The sequence below is a fragment of the Stegodyphus dumicola genome, chromosome 5 (assembly GCF_044657685.1).
Source record: "Stegodyphus dumicola isolate Sdum_Otavi_A_Nest chromosome 5, ASM4465768v1".
In the NCBI taxonomy this organism is placed as follows: Eukaryota; Metazoa; Arthropoda; class Arachnida; order Araneae; family Eresidae; genus Stegodyphus; species Stegodyphus dumicola.
The window spans coordinates 206,993,455-207,014,594 of NC_140772.1; the positions used below are offsets into that span (position 1 = coordinate 206,993,455).

The 21,140-nt window shown below is 29.2% G+C and overlaps 1 protein-coding gene across 1 annotated transcript in view; it reads right to left on the reverse strand.

The window, feature by feature from the left end:
• LOC118185719 (centrosomal protein of 95 kDa-like) overlaps positions 1-21,132 on the reverse strand; it is an 81,138-nt gene extending 60,006 nt beyond the window's left edge. The window contains exons 1-6 of the mRNA XM_085817587.1: positions 20,973-21,132; positions 18,832-18,963; positions 13,128-13,340; positions 4,794-4,915; positions 4,608-4,683; positions 540-664 (exon numbers count right to left, since the gene is read on the reverse strand). Of these exons, the coding sequence (XP_085673713.1) occupies positions 540-664; positions 4,608-4,683; positions 4,794-4,915; positions 13,128-13,340; positions 18,832-18,963; positions 20,973-21,015 (711 nt within the window). The 5' untranslated portion in view covers positions 21,016-21,132. The remainder of the gene's footprint in view (positions 1-539; positions 665-4,607; positions 4,684-4,793; positions 4,916-13,127; positions 13,341-18,831; positions 18,964-20,972) is intronic.
• Positions 21,133-21,140: the final 8 nt, after the last annotated feature.

Genomic DNA, 21,140 nt, shown 5'->3' on the forward strand with positions numbered 1-21,140 from the left:
ATATGTCAAAATAATACTATAGATAAATTTAATATCTATTCTAAGTCCCACTTTTGAGACGTAAAGCAATAAAAAAAATTGTCAATCAGTTAACAAGAATAAGAAATAAAGAACTGTCACAATTCTTTGACTCCCTACATAAATTTACAGAAAAGGTTATGAAATATATTTTATTAATTATACTGATGGCATAAATATTTATAAAACAGTGTGTGAAATTATTTACCTTCCATAAAAATTATTTTAAACATGAATAACAATGAATTCATTGCACTTAGGCTGCTTAAAATTGTTTTCCATGTAAGCAACAAATACAATTTAATAAAAAAAAATAATTAAATATATATATTCAATATAATTAACCATTTTTATGTGAAGTGCATTTACTTCAGAATTAAATATTTAACATTCCTATACAGTTATCATGAATTAGATCTTTACTGAGGTTCTGAAAATTCTGTTTTTCATGATAAAGTTATAAAAAATCATTGTAACTTCGGTACAATTTTAATTATGACACAAAAAATTCAGATACTTACATCTACTGATGGTGGAGGGGAAATTTCTATAGAATTCAACTTTCTTTGAATATGTTTAGGATGAAGAATTTTAAGGCCAGCAGACAGGTGAGCATAAGCATCTCTTGATCTAACAGGAGACTTTTCTACACAGATTAGAATTAGAAGGCATATTTTTGTTCATATGTTATATAACAGCTATAAAAATACTTTTCGATAATGCATTATATACAAAGTAAAACTTTTTTTAATATTGAATTAAAAAGTATGCTAGCCATCAGTTATATTTTACTGAAACAAATGAATGTTTATCACAATTGATGATATAATACATGTGTAGCTTAGCTAGCTGTTTATTAAATACTGTAATTGTTAAAACTTGCCTGTGTGTGCTGGGGAGGGGGAACTAAACAGAGGAATGCAGAATGCAAATCTATTGGAAAGTTCCTGAACTATTATTCTTATTAATGCCTTCTTGAACAGTAGGCAAAAGTAGGTTAGGAGCATAATTTTGTAATCAGCTACTTAACAACCAATTTTGAATGAGTGAATTTCTTTTAAACTTCTTTAGTTTTACCCACAGTTTCTGAAATGGGCAGTAAAAACATGTTTGCATCAAATTTTGAGTGAAACTCGATAAATTTGCAACCAAAATTCTTAAAGTTTCTGGTTAAGATATTTCAAACCAGACAACTGTTTTTGGATAGAAATAATTTCAAGCTAACTAGATGGGAAATGACTCGCTGCTGTACTAAAGGGCCCGGATCAAACAAGTGAAATTAGAACCAACAACTTTCAATGTCAGTAAGATTGGATTTGAAGATGATGAGCATTCAGCACAACTAAGTATGAGTAAAATAATAGAAAATGTTCATTAAGGCAAACCTAGTGTCTAGTAAGTATATGTACAAAATGTTTAAAATTTCAAAACCAGGAATATCATGATATAACAAGGCATGAATTTGTTGATAATAATTGAAATCAGTTATTATGTTTTCAAAGAAATTTTATCAAAAAATCTGAGCATGCACTGTACTGTCATAAAATTTATTTTCTGCTCTTAAACACACATCCATGAAAAAATAAGAAAAGATAATCTTCAAAGACATATTCAGTGTCTTATAAAAGTACATGATTCATCAACCTGTTAAAAATATATTTAGCATTATTTAAGGACAACAGAATAAATAGCTGCATGTTTTAGTATTTTACAGACAGTATTATTTAAGGACAACATTTAGCATTATTTAAGGACAACAGAATAAATAGCTGCATGTTTTAGTATTTTACAGACAGGGTTGAAAGGTTTCCTCTGCAGGGAAAAAAAAAACTACTTCAAAGAAATATGCATGGAAGAAGCTCATTTTTAAAATTACTTCATATTTACATTTTATTCATGCATAGCACTTTTTTATTACTTATTTAAATACCTTAATTTTTTACATAATTTAACTAGCCTCATTCATACGCTTGCAGTAACCTTTTCTTGGTTGCATGTACACACACACACACACACACACACACACACACACACACACATATATATATGTAATAATAAAATTCCATAGTCAAACTAGTAACTGTATGTTCTTTTAATTTTTAATGGTGACGTTCTCTTATTTGAAAGTACGTGGAATTAAATCCACAGCCCCGTAGTCAAGTTGTTTTTCCCGCCTTTTCTACCCGTACAGTTTTAGAATGTTCTGGAGATATTTAAAGCGAACTGGAATGACTGACGAGGCTGACGTCATTTCTTGGAAGCTCTGCCTTTCCAGAGGCTATAAAAAGACTCGCAAAAGGAATATCGGGGCTTTTTTTCTTAAATGTCACGATGTAGTAAACTTCATACAAAATGTTATTAGTAGATCTTTTTTATTTACTCCGCATATCTGATTTTGTAACTGCTATTTCTCCTGACCAATAATAAATGGATCCTGTTTTTTAAACTTATCATCTGATTATTTAAGCTACGACTACATCTTCACAAATCTATTTATTCCGGACAAAAGCTGATACATCATATATATATAAGATACAGAATATATAAGATACAAAAATGTGAAAATTCTAATTTATATTTGCAGTAGCCTCTTCATTCTCTAATTTAATTTAGATATTTCCCTTTCATAGCGATGATGACATAACTAATTATGAACTGAGAATCAAAATTTGCAAACCAAAAATGTTCTCTCTCTTTTTGAACTAAAACTCCATCTCGAATTACAACCGACTTCACTTCTGTTCCTAAACCTAGCTGAATTGCTGTTTCTCTTACTGCAAAGTTGTCAAAAACGAAAATATTTTGAAATAAGTACAATTAGTGAGCCATGTTATCTGTGGCCTTAAATGGCAATTAAAATAAAAAGCTATAACAGTTTATTTATATCCATACTCATACAAATAAAAAGTGGCTTATTGAGAATCAATCACCATTACATCAAACTAAAGTGTAGATGTTTTGAATATGTTGTTACATCACACTTACTCATAAGTAAATCAGGCTCCTTGGTGACAGGTTCACAATCAATGAGATAATACAAACATATTAGTCTGTCGACAAATATCTTGGTGACAGGTTAACGATCAATGGGATAACTTGTAATTAAATACCTTAATTACAAATAGAAAATAAAATTGAATTAAAAAATGAATCAATAGTTTCAGCTGTTTGCTATAGTGCAATGATTTATTTACTGTTGACCAGAAGACGTGATATAAATTAAGTGATAGGAGAAGCTACTCAGCTTTTATGAAAATACAGACATTGAGTGGTACAGTTTAAGAGAGACCAAATAAATATATGAACCTGAAAAAAACTATGAGCATAAATTAAAATGTATTTGTACAAGGAAAAAACAAAGCTGGCAAGGTTCTTCTACAATACTGGATATCTGGCAGGTTGTGTTGAGAGACTGGTGAATTCTTTCTCGTTTAGGTTCTGCAGAGATAGGCAAACAAACTCATGGAAAAAATTGTCAACCATGTATAAGAAGGATTTACAATTATACAGACTATTGGTAAACAACAGAACAAAGGAACTAGAAAACGCAGGTTAGCATTTTATTGATCCAACAACAGCTACGCATGATTAAAATGTTAAGATTGGCATTTTGCTAAGTCATGAGGCATGGTTCACTATCATTATAAGACTTACCTTACAGAGTTCCTATGGCTAAAGCCTTTGAGATGAAAAAATGTTTTTGATGCCATATTAAAAGCAAACATGGCAACTACAAAGTGTTTGTGAACATTATATATGAACTTATCAACAAGAAAACATAGAGCATATTCCAAACTTGCTCTGCAATGCTAAAATAATGCAGTAATAATAATAATAACAACAAAGGTGGGGGAAGAAGGAGAGGGGATGGGAGATAGCATCATATAGAAGTTTTTCATTTTAGATTCCATTTAAGAAGAATAACTATCATTCACATATTAGCGTACATGATATATTATATATGATATAATATATGGTACAATGCATTATCATGAGGTAATTTAATATGCATTAAACATTGATATATTATTAACGTATATTATGAATGTATTGTTAATGTATATTCATAATTACATTAATATTTACAATTGTATATGAAGTCCATTTGAATACAAAGAATGATCTTTTTATACATTTTAAAAAAAAATGAAACATTTCACTTCAGCATGCTGATACTCAATTGAAAGTCTAGATGATGTGTTGCGCCTGCGCGCGCTCTTCATTACTAGCGTCGGCGCATGCGTTTTGAGCTCTTGGAGTTTGTGACATGAGATTGTGAGCTAAGAGCGTGTGAGAGAATTCGTGGCTTCGAGTGGCCATGAACGATGTAAATTAATGAGAATTAAAGTGAGATATAATACAGTCCATTGTTCCCGAGTTTATTGAATTATAGTGTAGTGCCTGTGCAAAACATGATGCACAAGAAAACTGTTTATAATGCTTGTGCATAGAAATTTACATGAAATTTTTAGTAAAATTAAATTACAATAATTTCTATATTTACTACAAAACAGAAGCTACAGAAACATTTTAAAGAAAGTCACATACAAGTATATTTTAATTCATAGTAATATGTTCAATATTCTTACCCTTTTCATGCCCTAATGATGATGAGGTTGAAGCATAAGAATGTGTACTACCAAATGAAATAAAGCTGCTGTCTAGCTATTTAAAAGAATTACAGATTTAAGAAATTAATTAGATTCATAAAGTTTCTTTTTGTTTAATATTTGTATATCTTTAACATGTATGTATTAAGAAAACAAAGGCACTACCTTATTTCTCAGATTTTCATTATTTTCAGCAAATTCAATAGATCCAGGCTGGAGTTTCTGTTTTCTGCTAGATAAACGGGATATTTTTCTTTTAATGCCTTTTTTACTTGAAACAGAATAACCTACACATATGGGAAGCATATCTGTCAGATTATCAGATCAGTTTTTAAGTAAATAGCAGATATGCATTTACATATTCTGCAAAAAAGCTATCTCTAGAAATTTAGAAAGCAGATAATTATTTATTCAAATCATTAACAATTGAGAGCTCTGCAGCCTAAATAAATGTAAGACTCTCATTTATTAATGATAAGAATAAATTATCAATTTCATTTCCTTAAAATTTATAAATTTTATCTCCTAAAATGCTATTCTGTTCTCAAAAAGCAAACCACACTATCAAGAAAACAAAACGAGGTAAGTACACAAGCAATAAATAAATAAATAATAATAAATAAAATAAATTTTAGAATATAAAAGTTTTTATGAAATATACATGCAATTTTTTAAAATTAGAATTTAACTTGTTTACATTGAAGCTTGTTCTACACACCCAGATGGAAAAATCAGGTATGAGATCAGCTGTACTTTTAGACCTACTCAGATGTATGTCTTCCAACCCATATCCAAAATTCATTGTATGTAATAATGTTAAAAAGAAATGAATTTAATAAAATGGCTTTTGTGATACTCATCAATCATGTTTTTTAAATGAATAGAAGTAATCAGCTTGTACATAATGTGATTATGCTTTGAAAGAGATTGACATCAAACTGTGATATATCCATCTACTGACTGAGGCTGCTTTTCTATTTGAGTAAAATAGTTTTAAGAAACTGGACTTTAACCCTTTCTGCCATGCTACATTTTAAAGTTGGAATTTCAACAACAACAACAAAAAAAAAAAAAAAAAAAAAAAGGTAGGCAGTCTAATCATGCCTAGAAGAGTACACAGGTAAAATTTTGCAAAAATAGCACTTACCATTTTAATTCTATGGGTGTGCTGAAGCGGGCTCATTGAATGAAAAGCTTCAAAAAGAGTGCTGAAGCGAGCAATGATTAAAAAACACCGGACTCTGATTACCATAGCAGATTTAGCATTACCCAGGGTGCACCATGAGGGGGCCTGCTACTCTACCTCCTCCAAAAAGCTATTCTTGGTTATGTGATGATTACATGCGAATAAATTAAAAAAAAAAGGTAACTTGGTTATTTGATATTATCACTTTGTGTTATACTTAAAGAAATTAAATAATGAAGAATCTGCATAAATGTATATATGTTTCTCACATTGTGATAAAACAATGGTACCTAGAGCCATCAAATTTTGAATAACGTAATCCTCCACCGAATATGGGCATCTAGAAGCTCTACTTTGGAATTTATTATTGATTTCATATTTTGTAACATTTTAATGAAATTTTGATTAACAAACTCAACAATTTCAAAGAGAGCAATGGCAATACTGTATCAGAGGAAACATTTTTATCTCCAGCATGCAAGACTATGTATTGGAAATTCTAAAGATATGCTTATTTTAAAATTATTCTGTAGTATTGCTGTTGAATTGAATTTTATAGTAAGTGCAAAGAACATGATATTTAATAAATAAAGGTTACACACAAAACATTAAAAAACATCCCTTTGGGTGTAATGTAAAATCTGTTCCCATGGTGGTACATTTTGAAGCAATTGATACCATCTTCGAAAAAGTGCAACCCAACACTGCATGTTTTGCACAGGTACCTGGGGTCAGTATTGGATTCACTGTCTGAAGGCAATTTGTTTAGCACTTTCAGTGCTTCAGAAATGGTCATCCTCTCTGATCCATTTGCAAAATAATTAAAAATCAGAAAAAATAAATTAATACTATATCTACAATTAAGAAAATATAAACTATAAAATAAAATTAAATAAACATCTACAACTTAAAACTATCAAAATGTAGAGCTAACAAAACTTCTTTCAACAGAAGCAAAAGAAAAAAGAAAACTGCTCTTTTTCTCTTTTGCTTTAGTTGAAAGAAGCAAAAGGAAAAAGTTGTTTCTTTCTACAGAAGCAAAAGAGAAAAAAGAGAACTGAAAAATCAAAGAGCTAACTGATAAAATTATCACTGACCTTCAGAAAAACACCCCAACAATTTCTTCGCTGATAAAAAAACCTCTCCCTCAAAAAAAAAAAAAAAAAAAAAAAAAAAAAAACAGATGTGCACCAATTTTTCTATCTCACGGAAGAAAATACTGCAGTGAAATAAAGATACAGTTGTTGGTCTGATCCTGTTTTCAGTGGTCCCACTCTTTCAATAATCCACACCAGATACTATTCGTCATTTGATTTTAGGCAAGATTTCAAGGTAAAAATTTTGCCTTACAGCCCAGAAAAATAACATAGAAATTTCTTCTCAAGCAATTCCTTTTATATCTTAAAAAAATCTGGAAGATTTCTTTAAAAAATGAAGGTACAGTCAAAAGTCTTTTATCAGGACGTCCATAATCCGGAATGATCTATAATGCAAACCTCAAACTTTCTGCACATGCATCAACGCACGCGCATAATACGTTTACGCATACATGTTTAATGTATAACAGACGGTATAAGCTAAGCTAAAATTATCTAATTATCTATTTCAGTTAATGTTGCAGATTGCGTTCTTCCTTAATCTTCTAATTGGATCTGGCTTATTATTTTTTGCGGACTGTTAGAGCAATTTTATAAAAGTAAGCTTGAACTTTCAATTATGTCAAAAAGAATTTCTGATTACCATTCCGAAATCTGTTTATCAATTTTATGCTGCTCTGCGGAAGGGTGGGCGTCGTGGTGTGCAATGAACTGGAAGTTGATCTGTCAGCACTATCCTTATCTTCAGGGAAGATGTTTTTATTTTATTCGGCTTATAATTATTTACTAAATGTAGTATTTCATCTCGATGTACTCCGTCTTTGATATGATTTAAATCAAATTCCCCGTCATTATAAATATCACGAATACACATCAAATAGTTTTCTGGTTGCAATTTCCTAATTTCGACTATGTGTAATGTATGCTTTACGTATGCACGCATTGAAAAAAATGTTTAATAAAATAAACACATAAATATTAAGCTTTTTTTTTTTTTTGTAAATTTTGATACCCTTTAGATCATAATTGCTCTTTATTTCATAAATTATGGTTTCATATTTTTAATTTTATAATTTCTGCATGCCATCTTACCAGATTTAAACTGATGATCTATTATCCGGAATTGCCGAAGTCTTGACAAGTCCGGATTAAAGACTTTTGACTGTATTTAAAAACTAAACATAGCTAAAATGTATAGATTGATTTATGTTGTGCAATCATCTAGTATAAATAAAGAAGGTTAAAAGTAACTTATAGCAACCTATAAAGCCTTTTTTCCATTTAATTTTTCTGTACATACAGAGGGAATTTTTTGGGCACACCCTACCAGAAAGAGTTAAGGTTGCTTCAAACTACCCTTGTGTACAAGGCCTAAATTTGAAAGGAATTTACTCAAAATGGCTACATAGCTCTTTTTATATGAAAGATAATTCCAGATAATATTCTGTGAGATGTATAATAATCTGTTATGTACACATATGCATTACCAACATATGAAATACATTAGACTCGCTTCATATTAAAAAGTATACTTGAATTTAAAATTTCAGTGTGCACGTGAGAGAGAAAAACTATTACAAAAATATAAAGAAAATAAAATTAAATATTAAAAAAAATATTTATCTATATTTAGAAGTAATTTCTTTCCAATATGACAGCAACAAAGACAAAAAAGAATAATACTGAAATTATTTAAAACAAAATAAGAGTTTTAAAGTATATTTTTAAGTTTATGCTTAGAATGTAAATAAATGGTATTTATGAGTTATCACAACCACCTATAAAAATTTTCAGAATGTGACAAACTCTGGCAACCATGCACATAATGATTTTTCAGGTAACCATGCTCATAAAAATCCTTTAGTCAAGCAACGTCCTCATTTTCACATATACTCTTTTTGTTGTATGCCAATGGCTTTTATATATAGATATAAAGTGATATTTTATGTCTTAAATTTAATTTTAAAACATACACTTGTAGAATTTTCCAGTGATAGAGGAAACTGTGGTAAAATATCTTTAGGAACACAGAAGTTTGATGCTAAAATCTCTAAAGTGAACAACGAGGAGACACATTTGGTAGATAGCTGATGCTACCGAAATTTGCACAATGCCATATCTCTGCAATACTCTGATGTTTCTTTAAGCATAAACATATCACTATGTACTTGGGGAGAAGAATAGCACCGGGGGGGGGGATACAGAAAGATTCGGACAGCATTTTTTAATTTAAATTTTTTTTAATGTATCACATAATTCCTTACTTAATAATTAAAATTCGTATTTTCAGTTATTAATGTTTCTTTTTCATATGTTGATAATGTTTGCTAACTTTTACAAATATTGATAGTTTGGAAATATTTAAAAGAAAGTTGTGAAAACCATCAACTTGCAGTGGGCGAGTAACCTTTCCATCTGTAAAAAATCAACAAATTGTGCCAAGGTGGTTGCATTACTACATAAGTACCAAATGAAGATAGAGTCTTCCTAAAGATTATAAAACACATACACTTGAGAGAAAAAATATCTGTACATGCAGAGAAAAAAGTTGTCATATTTACCAAAATGAAATATAAATTTTACTTGATTTTTTTTCTTTTGAATACTCATTTGTTGAACACTCTTCTAAATTCCCAGCATTTTTTACAAGACTTGTTAGTTTAAAAATGTTCAACTCAAAAATAAATAAATGGTAGCACCTTGTGCTACAAAAATTTTCTGTACACATACAAAAAGAGGAATCCTCATTATTAGAGGAAACGCTTAAACTTGCAGTAAAGGTTCTAATTTAGTTCATGATCAATTTTTGTTTGAATAAATTGTGTTTGAGTAGTTTAAAATTTGTATGTTAAGAAATTAGTGATAGCCCCCAAAACTAAAGAAATTACAGCTGATGAGAGAAAAATTATTCTGAAGTTTTGAAACGACGGCAAAACTTACTATGAAATTGGACAGACTTAAAAACTGGACTCATTATTCTGTCCAGTAAGTCATATAATTATTTAGTTCCAATGGTTCTATTGTAACCACACTCTTGGTGTGGATATTTATCACACTCTATTTCAAGCCACATTCTTAGTGCTCTAACAAACTGACTGTACAGGAATAATGAACTACTTTGCAGTCAGTGAAAAATTATCTTATTGTAATTGCTTCCTAAGCAGGTGAAAGCATGCAAAACTCTTTTGGCAAGGATATCCATGTTCCTTGCCAAAAGAGTTTTGGATGCTTTCACCTGCTTATAAAGAAGTTACTGTTCGCAAAACTATAAAGAACTACTGTTCGCAAAATTATAAAGAAGACTACACATTGTGCCCATGTAGCACCTGAAAAACCATATATATCAGATGTTAACAGGAAAAAATGAATGGATTTTACTAATAATATGTAAATAATGATCGATATTTTGGAAAATTATCTTATTTTCAGACTAAAGCAAATTTAGTATCAAAAGAAAGGAAGCTATTATGGCATAAGAGTGGTACTGCATTTAATAATACACATATAGTACAAAACACCAATTGCTTATACTACCCCAATCCCCTAGTGGTCACTCACCCTTAACCTCAATCCCCTTGAGCATTAGTGAGATTGAGCATAGGAACCGTCAACACCACATAACTTCAAAAGAAATGCTCAGAAACATCATCATGAATGAATGGAGCAAAATAAATAAGGAAGATACAACAAAACTGGTTCAGCTTTATAACAAATCAGCTTGCAGAGATTCTCAAGCAGCAGTGTTAACCTACAAGTTACTGAGACCACTTATATCATAATGTAATATTGCTATGTACAGATACTTTTTCTGTTTTGTTTCAGTGAAGTCTTATGTCTTTTTGCTGTTAAAAAAAAAAAAAAATTGTAAACTTACATAAATGGGGGGGGGGAATACTGACCATTTAGTAAAATGACTAATAAATAATTGTTAAAAATTTGAAGGTCTCAAAATTTTGAAGTTTTTCCTCTTGCATATGGATATTTTTGCTGGCAAGCGTATAAAATGTGTCGGTTTATAATTTGGAAAATACAGAAAAGTAAAATAATTTGGAAGTGAATACATTCATTTCTTGCAAATCCTAAATATTTTCCAAATTTAATATAAAAATTGTAATAAATTATCTGAAACTGTTTTAGATATAGCAGACATGCAGAACTTAATGCCAGTTATATAAAGTAATTTTCATATTCAACTCATCTTTGTAACTTATTTCTATTTTCTAAAGAATTCAAATTCCTAAAGAGCCTTTCTGATAATGTTTTCAGTAAATTTGAACACACTTATATATTGATGACAATATTACTTTCAACAATTATAATCACATCAAAAATAGCAACATCTACCCAAACTGTCTAAAACGTAATAAGATCAATAAAAAGAAAACAAATAGTTTATATTGATCTAAGTATTCATAATCTTAAAAAAAAAAATTAAACTTTTTGATAAAAGTAAAAATTTTAATTTTTCTACTATTAAACTTATAAATTGGAACTCCAACATATGTAAAAAAGTTATTGAAAATACTATTATTAACCAAATTAGCAGAATTAAAAATGTTTGCACTGAAATAAAAATACAAAAAGAGAAAATTCTAATTCTCACCAAAATTTTAAAAGAAAATGAAATTCCAATAAAATTTATTAATGGTCTTTTAAAAAAATCTGGAGTAGTCTACACCCTATAATACTTTTTAAAAGTATGAAATTTTTATCTTGAAAGCTCCAAAAGAGAAGGATAAAGAAGGATGATTTAAAGAGTTTATAGGTTTTTATTTATTTATTTCTCTTAATTACTATTCTATTATTAAAAAAAGGTCTTCTATATTCAAAGTTGTTATGATAAACCCATGATGTAAAGGCTATTTTACTTTTCTTACAATAGTTCTTTTACTTCCTTTTTTAAGCTCTCTTTTACCTTTTTCTCGTAATTTTAAATAAAAAAGTTAAAAAATCTAACATTCAAATTTATACATTTTTTGACTCATTTTTACAAAACTATTATTAAACACTTTTTGAGCACCTCTTTTGAGTCTACTAATTTTAAAGAATAATTGATTCTAAAATTTAATTAAAGTTTTACACTTCTTTATTCCTTTTTTTGTTATATATATAAAAAAGGGGGGTCAGAATTTACTTAAATTTAATTTAAATTAGTAAAACATTCTTCCTTTTCAAAATTAAAATTTTAATAGAAGTATCAAAGTTTTTCTTTGGTTTCAAAATTCTATCTTATGTTCTAATTTTTAGCCTTTTGAGCATTTAATTTCTTGTCACAGTATTCTAGTTTCGCAAATGAAGACAAAGTGGCAAAGCTATATGTAACTACTGTAAGAATCTTATTCATAGTTTTGATTGTGTTCTAAAGAAAGTGCTCGAAACTTTTTATTACTTCTTGTGAGTTTTTATTCAAGTCTTCAAGTCTTTTCACTAAGGGTTTAGAATTTCACTTACGTTTTAAATTCTTTGGATTATGTGCTCTTAGTTTAAAGGTAAAATTTTGATTTGTATTTTTCACTAAACATTTTATTATTTCACTTATGTTTTCAATTCTTTGAATAGAATTCTCTTTATTCAAGATTTTAATCTGAATTTACCTTGTTTTTCCTTGCTTTGGACAGGGGCCAGAATTTTTGGGTGAACTATTATAATTAAAATACATTGAAATGGTTCATCAGCAAGGACTTTTGCGGAAGAGAGATTTCAATGTTCCTCCTCCTGACAAGTGGCGGTGAGGTTGACTGAATTCCTCTTCTATAATGTCCTTTTTTTTCTTTAAAAATTTCATTGATTTTTTTTTTAATTGTGATATTTCTTGCTTGAAGAGTTTTGGTTTTAACATTTATTAAATTCTTTATAGCATTTATGGGATTATTTGAAATTTATTACTTATGAACTTCAATTTTTGGTCTTTGTGAAAATTTGGGCCTAAATTTTTTACTTTATGTAAATATTTTAATATATAAAATATGATATATAAATATGTAACAGATTTTACTGGATTTCTATCGCTAAGTCTGTTTTCTAAAAAAAAAAAAAAAAAAAAAAAAAAAAATTTTTTATTTAGAACTTAATTTTAGATTATAAAGAAATAAAGCAGCCATACAAAATTTATATTAGAGTGTAGTATTCCTTGAAGTTATTATTTAAATGCAGAACTTCTAAATTATTTCAATCTGAAATAAAATTTGTAAAGGTTTAAAGATATAATTTACTTACTACTAGAAGTGCTATTATTTTTGCCACCAGATGTAAGTAAAAAAATTCCTTCCAAAATTTCAAGAAGATTATAAATGGCAGTAACATCTCCAGCTACTATGTCTTCCCCAGTTATGTGAGACAGGGATATTCCAAGCAGATCCAAAGACAAGGCATCAATAACAGCCTGAACATTATGTGCTTCATCTACAGCGTTCTCACAAGACAACAAATCTAGAAAAGTAATTTCACAAAATTCCTCAATCAACATATCAGGAAAAAATTCAATATTCAGAGTTATGCGTGCTCACGAAAATAAAATACATACATTCAACTAATATAACAAGTAATAAAAAATAGGAAGAAATAAAAATTAAATTGCTAGTCTTTGTTAATTTTATTATTTTTACTTCCTCAAACCATATTACAAAGTTAAGAACTGCATACGGAAAAAAAAGTCAGATATAATTTCCTTACTTTGGCCACCACATAACTAAAGATAATTTTTAATTAAATTACAAGAAAATTCTTAAAACATGCCAAACAAAGAATTTACTTCCATTACTTTATTATTTATGAAAGATTAGACTTAGTAAACCAACAAAGACTTATGTGAAAAATTTTGAAATATGTTTTGATAAAATTTTGAATCGTGCTGCTTTTTCATAAACAGTTGCTAGCTAAAACAACAAAATGTTCTTTTGTTTCTCAAAAGCCTTTGAATATGTTCCAGATGCTTTTAATATCAAAGACCCCAGAGATCTCAATATTTCACAAATTTTACAGAAGACATATGAAAAATCTAATTTAAAATGACTACCTTATGATAAACAAGAATCATTCTTTTTCTTTTCCAACACTCAATAACCTCCCAAAATTATTGATGATAAAATTCAATATTTTTCAGCAATAAGTTATTTATGAATTATGTCTATAATTAAAAAAAGATAATAAGCAATACTTGAAATTGATATTTACTATTACACAGCAATAATTCTGAAGAATCACAAGTCAAGTAAATTAAATTACGATTCATGTAGACACTCCGATTTAAAAACAGAAAGTTAGAGATCACACATTTAAAAAGATGGGTAAGATAGTAGTATAACTTAAGAAAACTTACTTAATATTCATAACTCCAAAATTTGATTTTAGATTGGCACTGTAACCAATCTGAAAGACTAAGTGCATTTTTGAGATACAAAAAATGCAAACACCCTTTGAAAAAAATTTTTTTTAAAGGAAGGCAGTATTTTTTACTTTTGGAAAGAAGAATATTGTTATTGTGTTTCCCACTGCAATTTAACCTTTTCAAAAATAACAACAGCAGTCAAACTCTGAATTTTGTTAACTAGCAAACAAGCTAGCATTTCAGTATTAATTTGGAAGTCAAACACCAAAAATCAGCGTTATATTTTCAAATTTCACAGGACAAGTTTCAATGCTTTTACCAAACCATCATCCTCAGCTGCAAAAGTGCAAATGAATGAGATAGCATACAGTGATTAGATAAGATAAGAAAGATTGGACAGGAGTTAAGCTAATATATATATTTGAAAATATAACCCTGATTTTTGTTGTTTGACTTGCAAATTAATACTTGTTCGATGTGTTATTGTATCTTAATTAGCATTTCAGTCTTAGACTATGGACTTCTAAAGATAACATAACCCGGTTGGTGTCTCGAAACACATATGTCACTTCAATAAGATTAATGTTAGTTATACTTCGTTAAATTATAAAGATGAAATTAGGTTTAAAGTTGAACTAAAAAAAAGGGGGTTGGTTTGTGACAGCCAAAAAAAGGGAGAAATCTATGTCCCCATTCTCTTGAAATTCATAAGCCATTATTATAAAGTAGCGTTAATCATAGAAAATGCTCTAAAACTATGCCTTCATGGTTTTATTTTAAAGTGAATGTTTTTCTCTATCTCTGCTATTTACTAGTGAAATTTAGAAGATACTTATTACTTGTGTAAAATAATCACCTTTCACAGAAAGTTATAATGAAGTTATTTAATACAAATTCAGACACTAATTTTTAAGTACATTTTTTTCCAGTTTTCAATGGCATTAATTTCTTTATCTTACAGAGAAAGATGCAAATGTTTTTTTAGCTTTTATTTGCATTAAACAGAATTTTTATTAATTAAATCAAGAGAAGCATAAGATGTGCAACAATATTTGATGTCATTAAATTCATTAATACATATAAATTAGAGTGGCATATATAACAACTAAAGCACTCACAGCTCTCCTTGATTTCAAGCTAGTTTTTGAAGATAAATTCATATGTTAAAATACATATTATTCATATATTAAAATTCATATGTTAAACATACATATTATTCATATATTAAAATTCGTATATTATTATTCCTTTAAAACAAAAAATACCATACACTACAAAAACAGTTATTTACCATTTAATTAGATTCTACATTGTATCAGACTACTCATACAAGCATTTTCTTGTTTTTAGCACAGTGAAATCATGGACTAAAATCTGTCTTTATTGCAAGTTAATTCTCAGTATAAAATTCTAGAAGGAAATTTCTATAGATTTAAAAGGAATCATAACATTATGATATTTGTTATATAGCTCACAACCAATATAAGCAAATATAGTAGATAATTTTAAAATTTATTCCTTAAAGGAAAATGACAGAACGGATTTCTAAATTCTTAAGATAATACACTTATTTCAAAGATTTGATCAGAAGAATATTTAAATTCAATACATGAAAACAACTGCAACTTGCACTTTTGGCTTATTTAAAAACTTTTTATATTTTTGCTGTGCTTGGGCTCATGTAACCGAAACTAAAAGATCATGTAAAGCAGCAAAATGTAATCCAGTAGAATTTACACAAAATACAATTCCTTTTTCACTTCTAAAATAATCTTGGAATTGAATTAAAGTTCCTAATGCTAAATTTTCTCTTCGAGACTGCAAGAGGAAAAGGATATCAAATTCTAAAATCTCAAAGAATTATAAAAGTGACCACTAAACTTATTATGGTAAACATCATGGACTAAAAGAAGAATATTCTCCTCTTTTATTCAAAGCCAGATTTGACAAGTGTAGGAATTATTCCATATTTATATTCTTAATTTCATTTTATATCTTGACCATGAAACTAGCTGAGTTTACCAGCTACATTAAGAGAAATGTCATTGAGTTTTACACTAAATCTTTACTAATCAATCAAATCTATACAAAAAATGAAATAAACATTTGAATCAGTATTTAAAATATTTCTGAAATACATACACATACATGAATTACCCTTTTTATCCACCAGAAATTCTAAAAATTTGCTCCACTTTTTGGGCATAATTCTATGATGTAGAGAATGCACAAGCTCTCCTTTCCTGGTTAGGTGTCTATATTACTGTTTAGATATTTTAATAAAAATTGCATTTTTCTCAGATACTTTTATAAAGATAAAGGACGATTTTCACATAACAGTACATAGAAGCTTATTGCATTCAGAAACGTTTTTGCAATTAGAAGGGGTTTTTTACTTACTCCCTATTTCAAAAGTTGCTTTAAGCAACTACTAATGGTCTTACCAGACATGAAATGCAATTAGAAATTTTTACTGAGAAATATTTCCTTTCCAGAACTAATCTGAAGACTGTGTGCTGAGCAATCTGTTTCATATATGCAATAGCAATATTTTATGACATTGAGGGAAAAGAGAATTGTACTGGAAGCTCTTTTTCATATTCTCAACTAATCAGAGGAAGGCTCAGCTTCTGTACAGCAAATTTTTGGGATGTCTTTCTTTATATTTCTCAAAGAAACCTACTTCTTCAAAATGTTTCTTACTGTGTTTCAAGCCATCCATAAGTCAATAATGATATTTTGAGTTAATGCTTGAAAATTGGTGTCCGTTTAGTGCCAATTTAAGTCGTGAAAAGAGGAAAAAGTCTGCTGATCAGGGGAATAAGGAGGGTGAAATAACTCTGTAACCTTTTGCTGCACGAGGAACTGTCTAACACACATTGCAATATGGTGTGAATTATCATGCAACAGAAACCACTTGCCTGATGCAGCGAGATGGGACCAAACACGACGAATGCGAGCCAAGAGACATTTCATAAAATGGCAATAAAATTCACCATTAACTGTTTGATCTTTCGGTATGTATTCTTTATGGATATTCCCCTGTGCAATGAAAAAGGTAATCAAAATTGTCTTAACCTTTGATTTTTTGAAACAAAACATTCTCGATTTCGGCAATGAGGGACCGTGCCACTCCACGCTTTGTCGTTTCGTTTGTGGATCATGCACGAAACACCATATTTCATCTCCTGTGATAATTGACTGTAAAAACATGTCATCTTTACTTGCTATATTGAGGAAGTCACACAGGAGTCCAATCACTGCTGTTTTTGTTCCTCGCTTAAGTAATAAGGGACAAATGTCACACAAAGTTTCCGTTTATCCAAAGCCTGTGTCAATATTCTTCGGACGATTTCATGAGGAAGATTCAATTTGTTTGCCATTATTCGGACGGACAAACGGTGATCTTGCAGCAATAACTTCCTAACTCTTTCAACATTTGCCGTCGCAATTTGTCACGTTTAAGAGACTGTATGAACAAACAAGAAACTTTGCAAATGACCCTGAACTCCAACGTTACATACTGAAGATTGCAATGCGCATGTGTCAGGTCGTCGGGCTGTTCTCATTTTTGAAAGGAGGGGTGAGTCACCTTACTTTTCGGTCTCACCTTGTACATTAGTAAGGAATTCTGTACATACTCCAGGAGTTCATACACGAAAGGGGTCCATAAATATGGAACTGTGAATTTTATTGATGGAAGGGGGAAAGACATGAAAATTTAATTTCTGTAAAATAAATGCAATGTTAGAGCAAAGTGATGGAAATGGAATAACGATAGAATTTTTATAATCTCTTAAAATCATAGAGTGCTTTTTGATGTGTTGAGATGAAAATTTTTTAACTACTTGATCAATAATGTTAGGTGAAAAGCAACTCTCAATACAACTGTTTTTAAGTAATTTAGTTCTTAATCAACAACCGGGATGGCAAACAGATGAATATTTACGGTAAACAGTAGTACTAAAGTTGGATATGTCGTGTGTGAACAAGATGTTGAGGAATGGAAGAGAACTGGATGTCTCAAGCTCAAGAGCGAAATGAATAGCAAAATCGAAGGAAATGAATATAAAATTGAAAGACCTTTACTTAAATTATCTTCTGATCAAACAGATGAATATTTACGGTAAACAGTAGTACTAAAGTAGGATATGTCGTGTGTGTAGAATCAAAGTAATATTCATAAATTTGCAGAACTAGTTTCAAAGGTTTAAATATATCTCTTTTTTTCATCTGGAGAAGTGCAAATATGGAACCTTTGAAACTAGTCCTGCAAATTTATGAATATTACACTGATTCTTCTTGTTTTAACCCCTCCAATAATGTAATAATGATACCAAACAGGAGCAAAAAAATAGAGGGGATCACATAAACTTGTTATGCAGTTAACTAATAACTGGTAAGTTTTATTAGTTAGTCATGCAAATGATTAATAATTGGCAAGCTTTTTATGCACAGAGTTGAACAACAGGTTTCTAAGTTCACTGTCTTTTGTAAGAGGCAAGAAACTGTCATAACATCTTTTAAAAGTATTAATTTTTCATTAAATTATTACAAATGCAACTATGTAAACAAATACGTTATTAAACAAACCTAGAATAGTGAGACCTGTAATATTTTCATATAATGACACTATTAGATTACAGTTGATATCTTTCAGACATCTGACAGCTGGAAAAGACAACTTGCATTTCTCAATTAAACAATTGGCAAATTTCAGACATTCTAGAAAATAATAATAAACAATTATTAATCAAGTATTATACTACAATCTGGGTATATTTAAAACATATATTATCAAAATTAAACACAACTATGATTAAGATTGACATCTATAGTTATATTTAACTTATACTGTATATATATATATATATATTATATGATCAAACATCCAACTTTTGCCGATTAAATATAAATTCAGGATTCTTGCAACTAAAAAATTTAGTTATTAAGTAATGTCTGGATTAATACACAATCTCCATCATTATGAAATGCTAATAATTTTCTGTCAAACAGGATATTATGATATGATTATGAATACTATTGATATTCTTAAATGGATGAATATTCTTATCAAGAGACGTAAAAAAACTGGAAGAGTTGACAGGTATGCAAAACCATGTGCTTAGAAGTTAACTATGAGGAGTTGCTGAGGAATTACTAGAAGACCATAATAGAGCATAACAAGAAAGGAGTGAAACAATTTCAAAAGCACCAAAAGATGACTGCTGAAGAAATGCCTTCAGAGGAAGAGGAAGAAAGGACAAATGATCCTAGTTTCTTGATTTATGAGAGCTGCACAAAATGACATACATTGCAAAGTTTCATGTAATGATATCACTTTGATAAAGCAGTGGCAAGCTGTAATATAAGCATTTATAATGATAATGTCGCATTTCATTTTTGAAACATTTAAAAACATAGACAACAACAAATCACACTGGCCAAATTTTGAGTGAAACAGAAGTCTAAAAAGTCTCAAGAAGAGGCCTAGTGGCACAAAGACATTAAGAAAAAAATGGAAAAAGATACCCCAGAAAGTTACCTCCTTTTAGAGGAGGGAGGGATCTCCATACAAACAATAACATCTTTTCCCTTTATCAATACTTTTTACTTACGTCACCCAGTCTTCTTCATTCAGGTATATTTAAATTAAATTAAACCTTCATCCATTTATTCTATCTTATTTTTTTTTTTTTTTTTTTTTTAACCTTAGATTAAACAATCTCTATTGTTTTTATGTTGTTAACTTATGTACAAAGTATCATTTGTAAAGTTTAAAGAAGAAACCCTTTGTGGTTCCTGAATGGATTAATACATTTTATATTGATTTTTATGAGGAAAGTAATTTTAGTTTACACATATTTTGGAAGACTAATGACCTTCTGGAGTGAATTACAATCATGAATAGAAATTTATCTGCATTATTTTATATTAAAATTTTTAAAATTATTTTTAGTGCAAAACAATTAATCTATGGCAACCAAACAATAAAATTGCAATTTTTACTATACTAGCACATCAAAAAGTTTGTCATCCCTGCTCTAAAGAGATATTACTCGGTGATGGCTTTTGTAACTTTTTATTACTAACTTTTCATTTAACTAAGTCAGCATTTATTGGGGATGAAGTTAGAGATAAAGATTAATTTAAATTAACAACACATGTCAAAGCATCAGAAGTACTTCTTTAAAAAAAAAAAAGGGAAATTAATCAGCAAGATATTACAGCAAAACATGCTGATCATATTTTAAGCACAATTAATGCTTTCTATTTTAAATAAATTTAATTATCGAAGTTGCTTTTATCATTAAGAACAACAGACAGAAAAGATTTAACTAAAATGATATTAAAATCTGTTGCAGATTTTACTTGCCAAATATTATTTCTAACTTCTGTACTCTTTTGGATTTAGTTTATTTAGCATAAAGGCTCAGTGGTTGAGTGGATGGCTACTATTCACTTCAAACATATGCAGTTAAATTACTCCGCTGGAAATCGAATTCTGAAAGACGTTATCAGTTTTCTATTAGTTCGAACACAGGATCACGTATAAACTTCAGTAACAGAAAGATGGTCGGACCAGACATTTATTAATTTATCTACATAATACGTCAGGCCTAATATAAACAATCATAAATAATATAAACAATCGAATCAACGTAATATAAACAATCGAAACATCGACATATTTTTAAAAATATGATAAAGCACCAAAAAAAAAAAAAAGACACCTTCTTCCTGACGTTCATAGATGCTATCGTAGTGTTGGGCCATTCAGATATTTAATTAATTACAAAAGGATTTCAATAACTTCATACTACAGCCACTTTAATATTACATTTTACTGATGCACTCTAACTCAACATGACTTCGAATCAAAACAAATTCGCCGCGTTGCC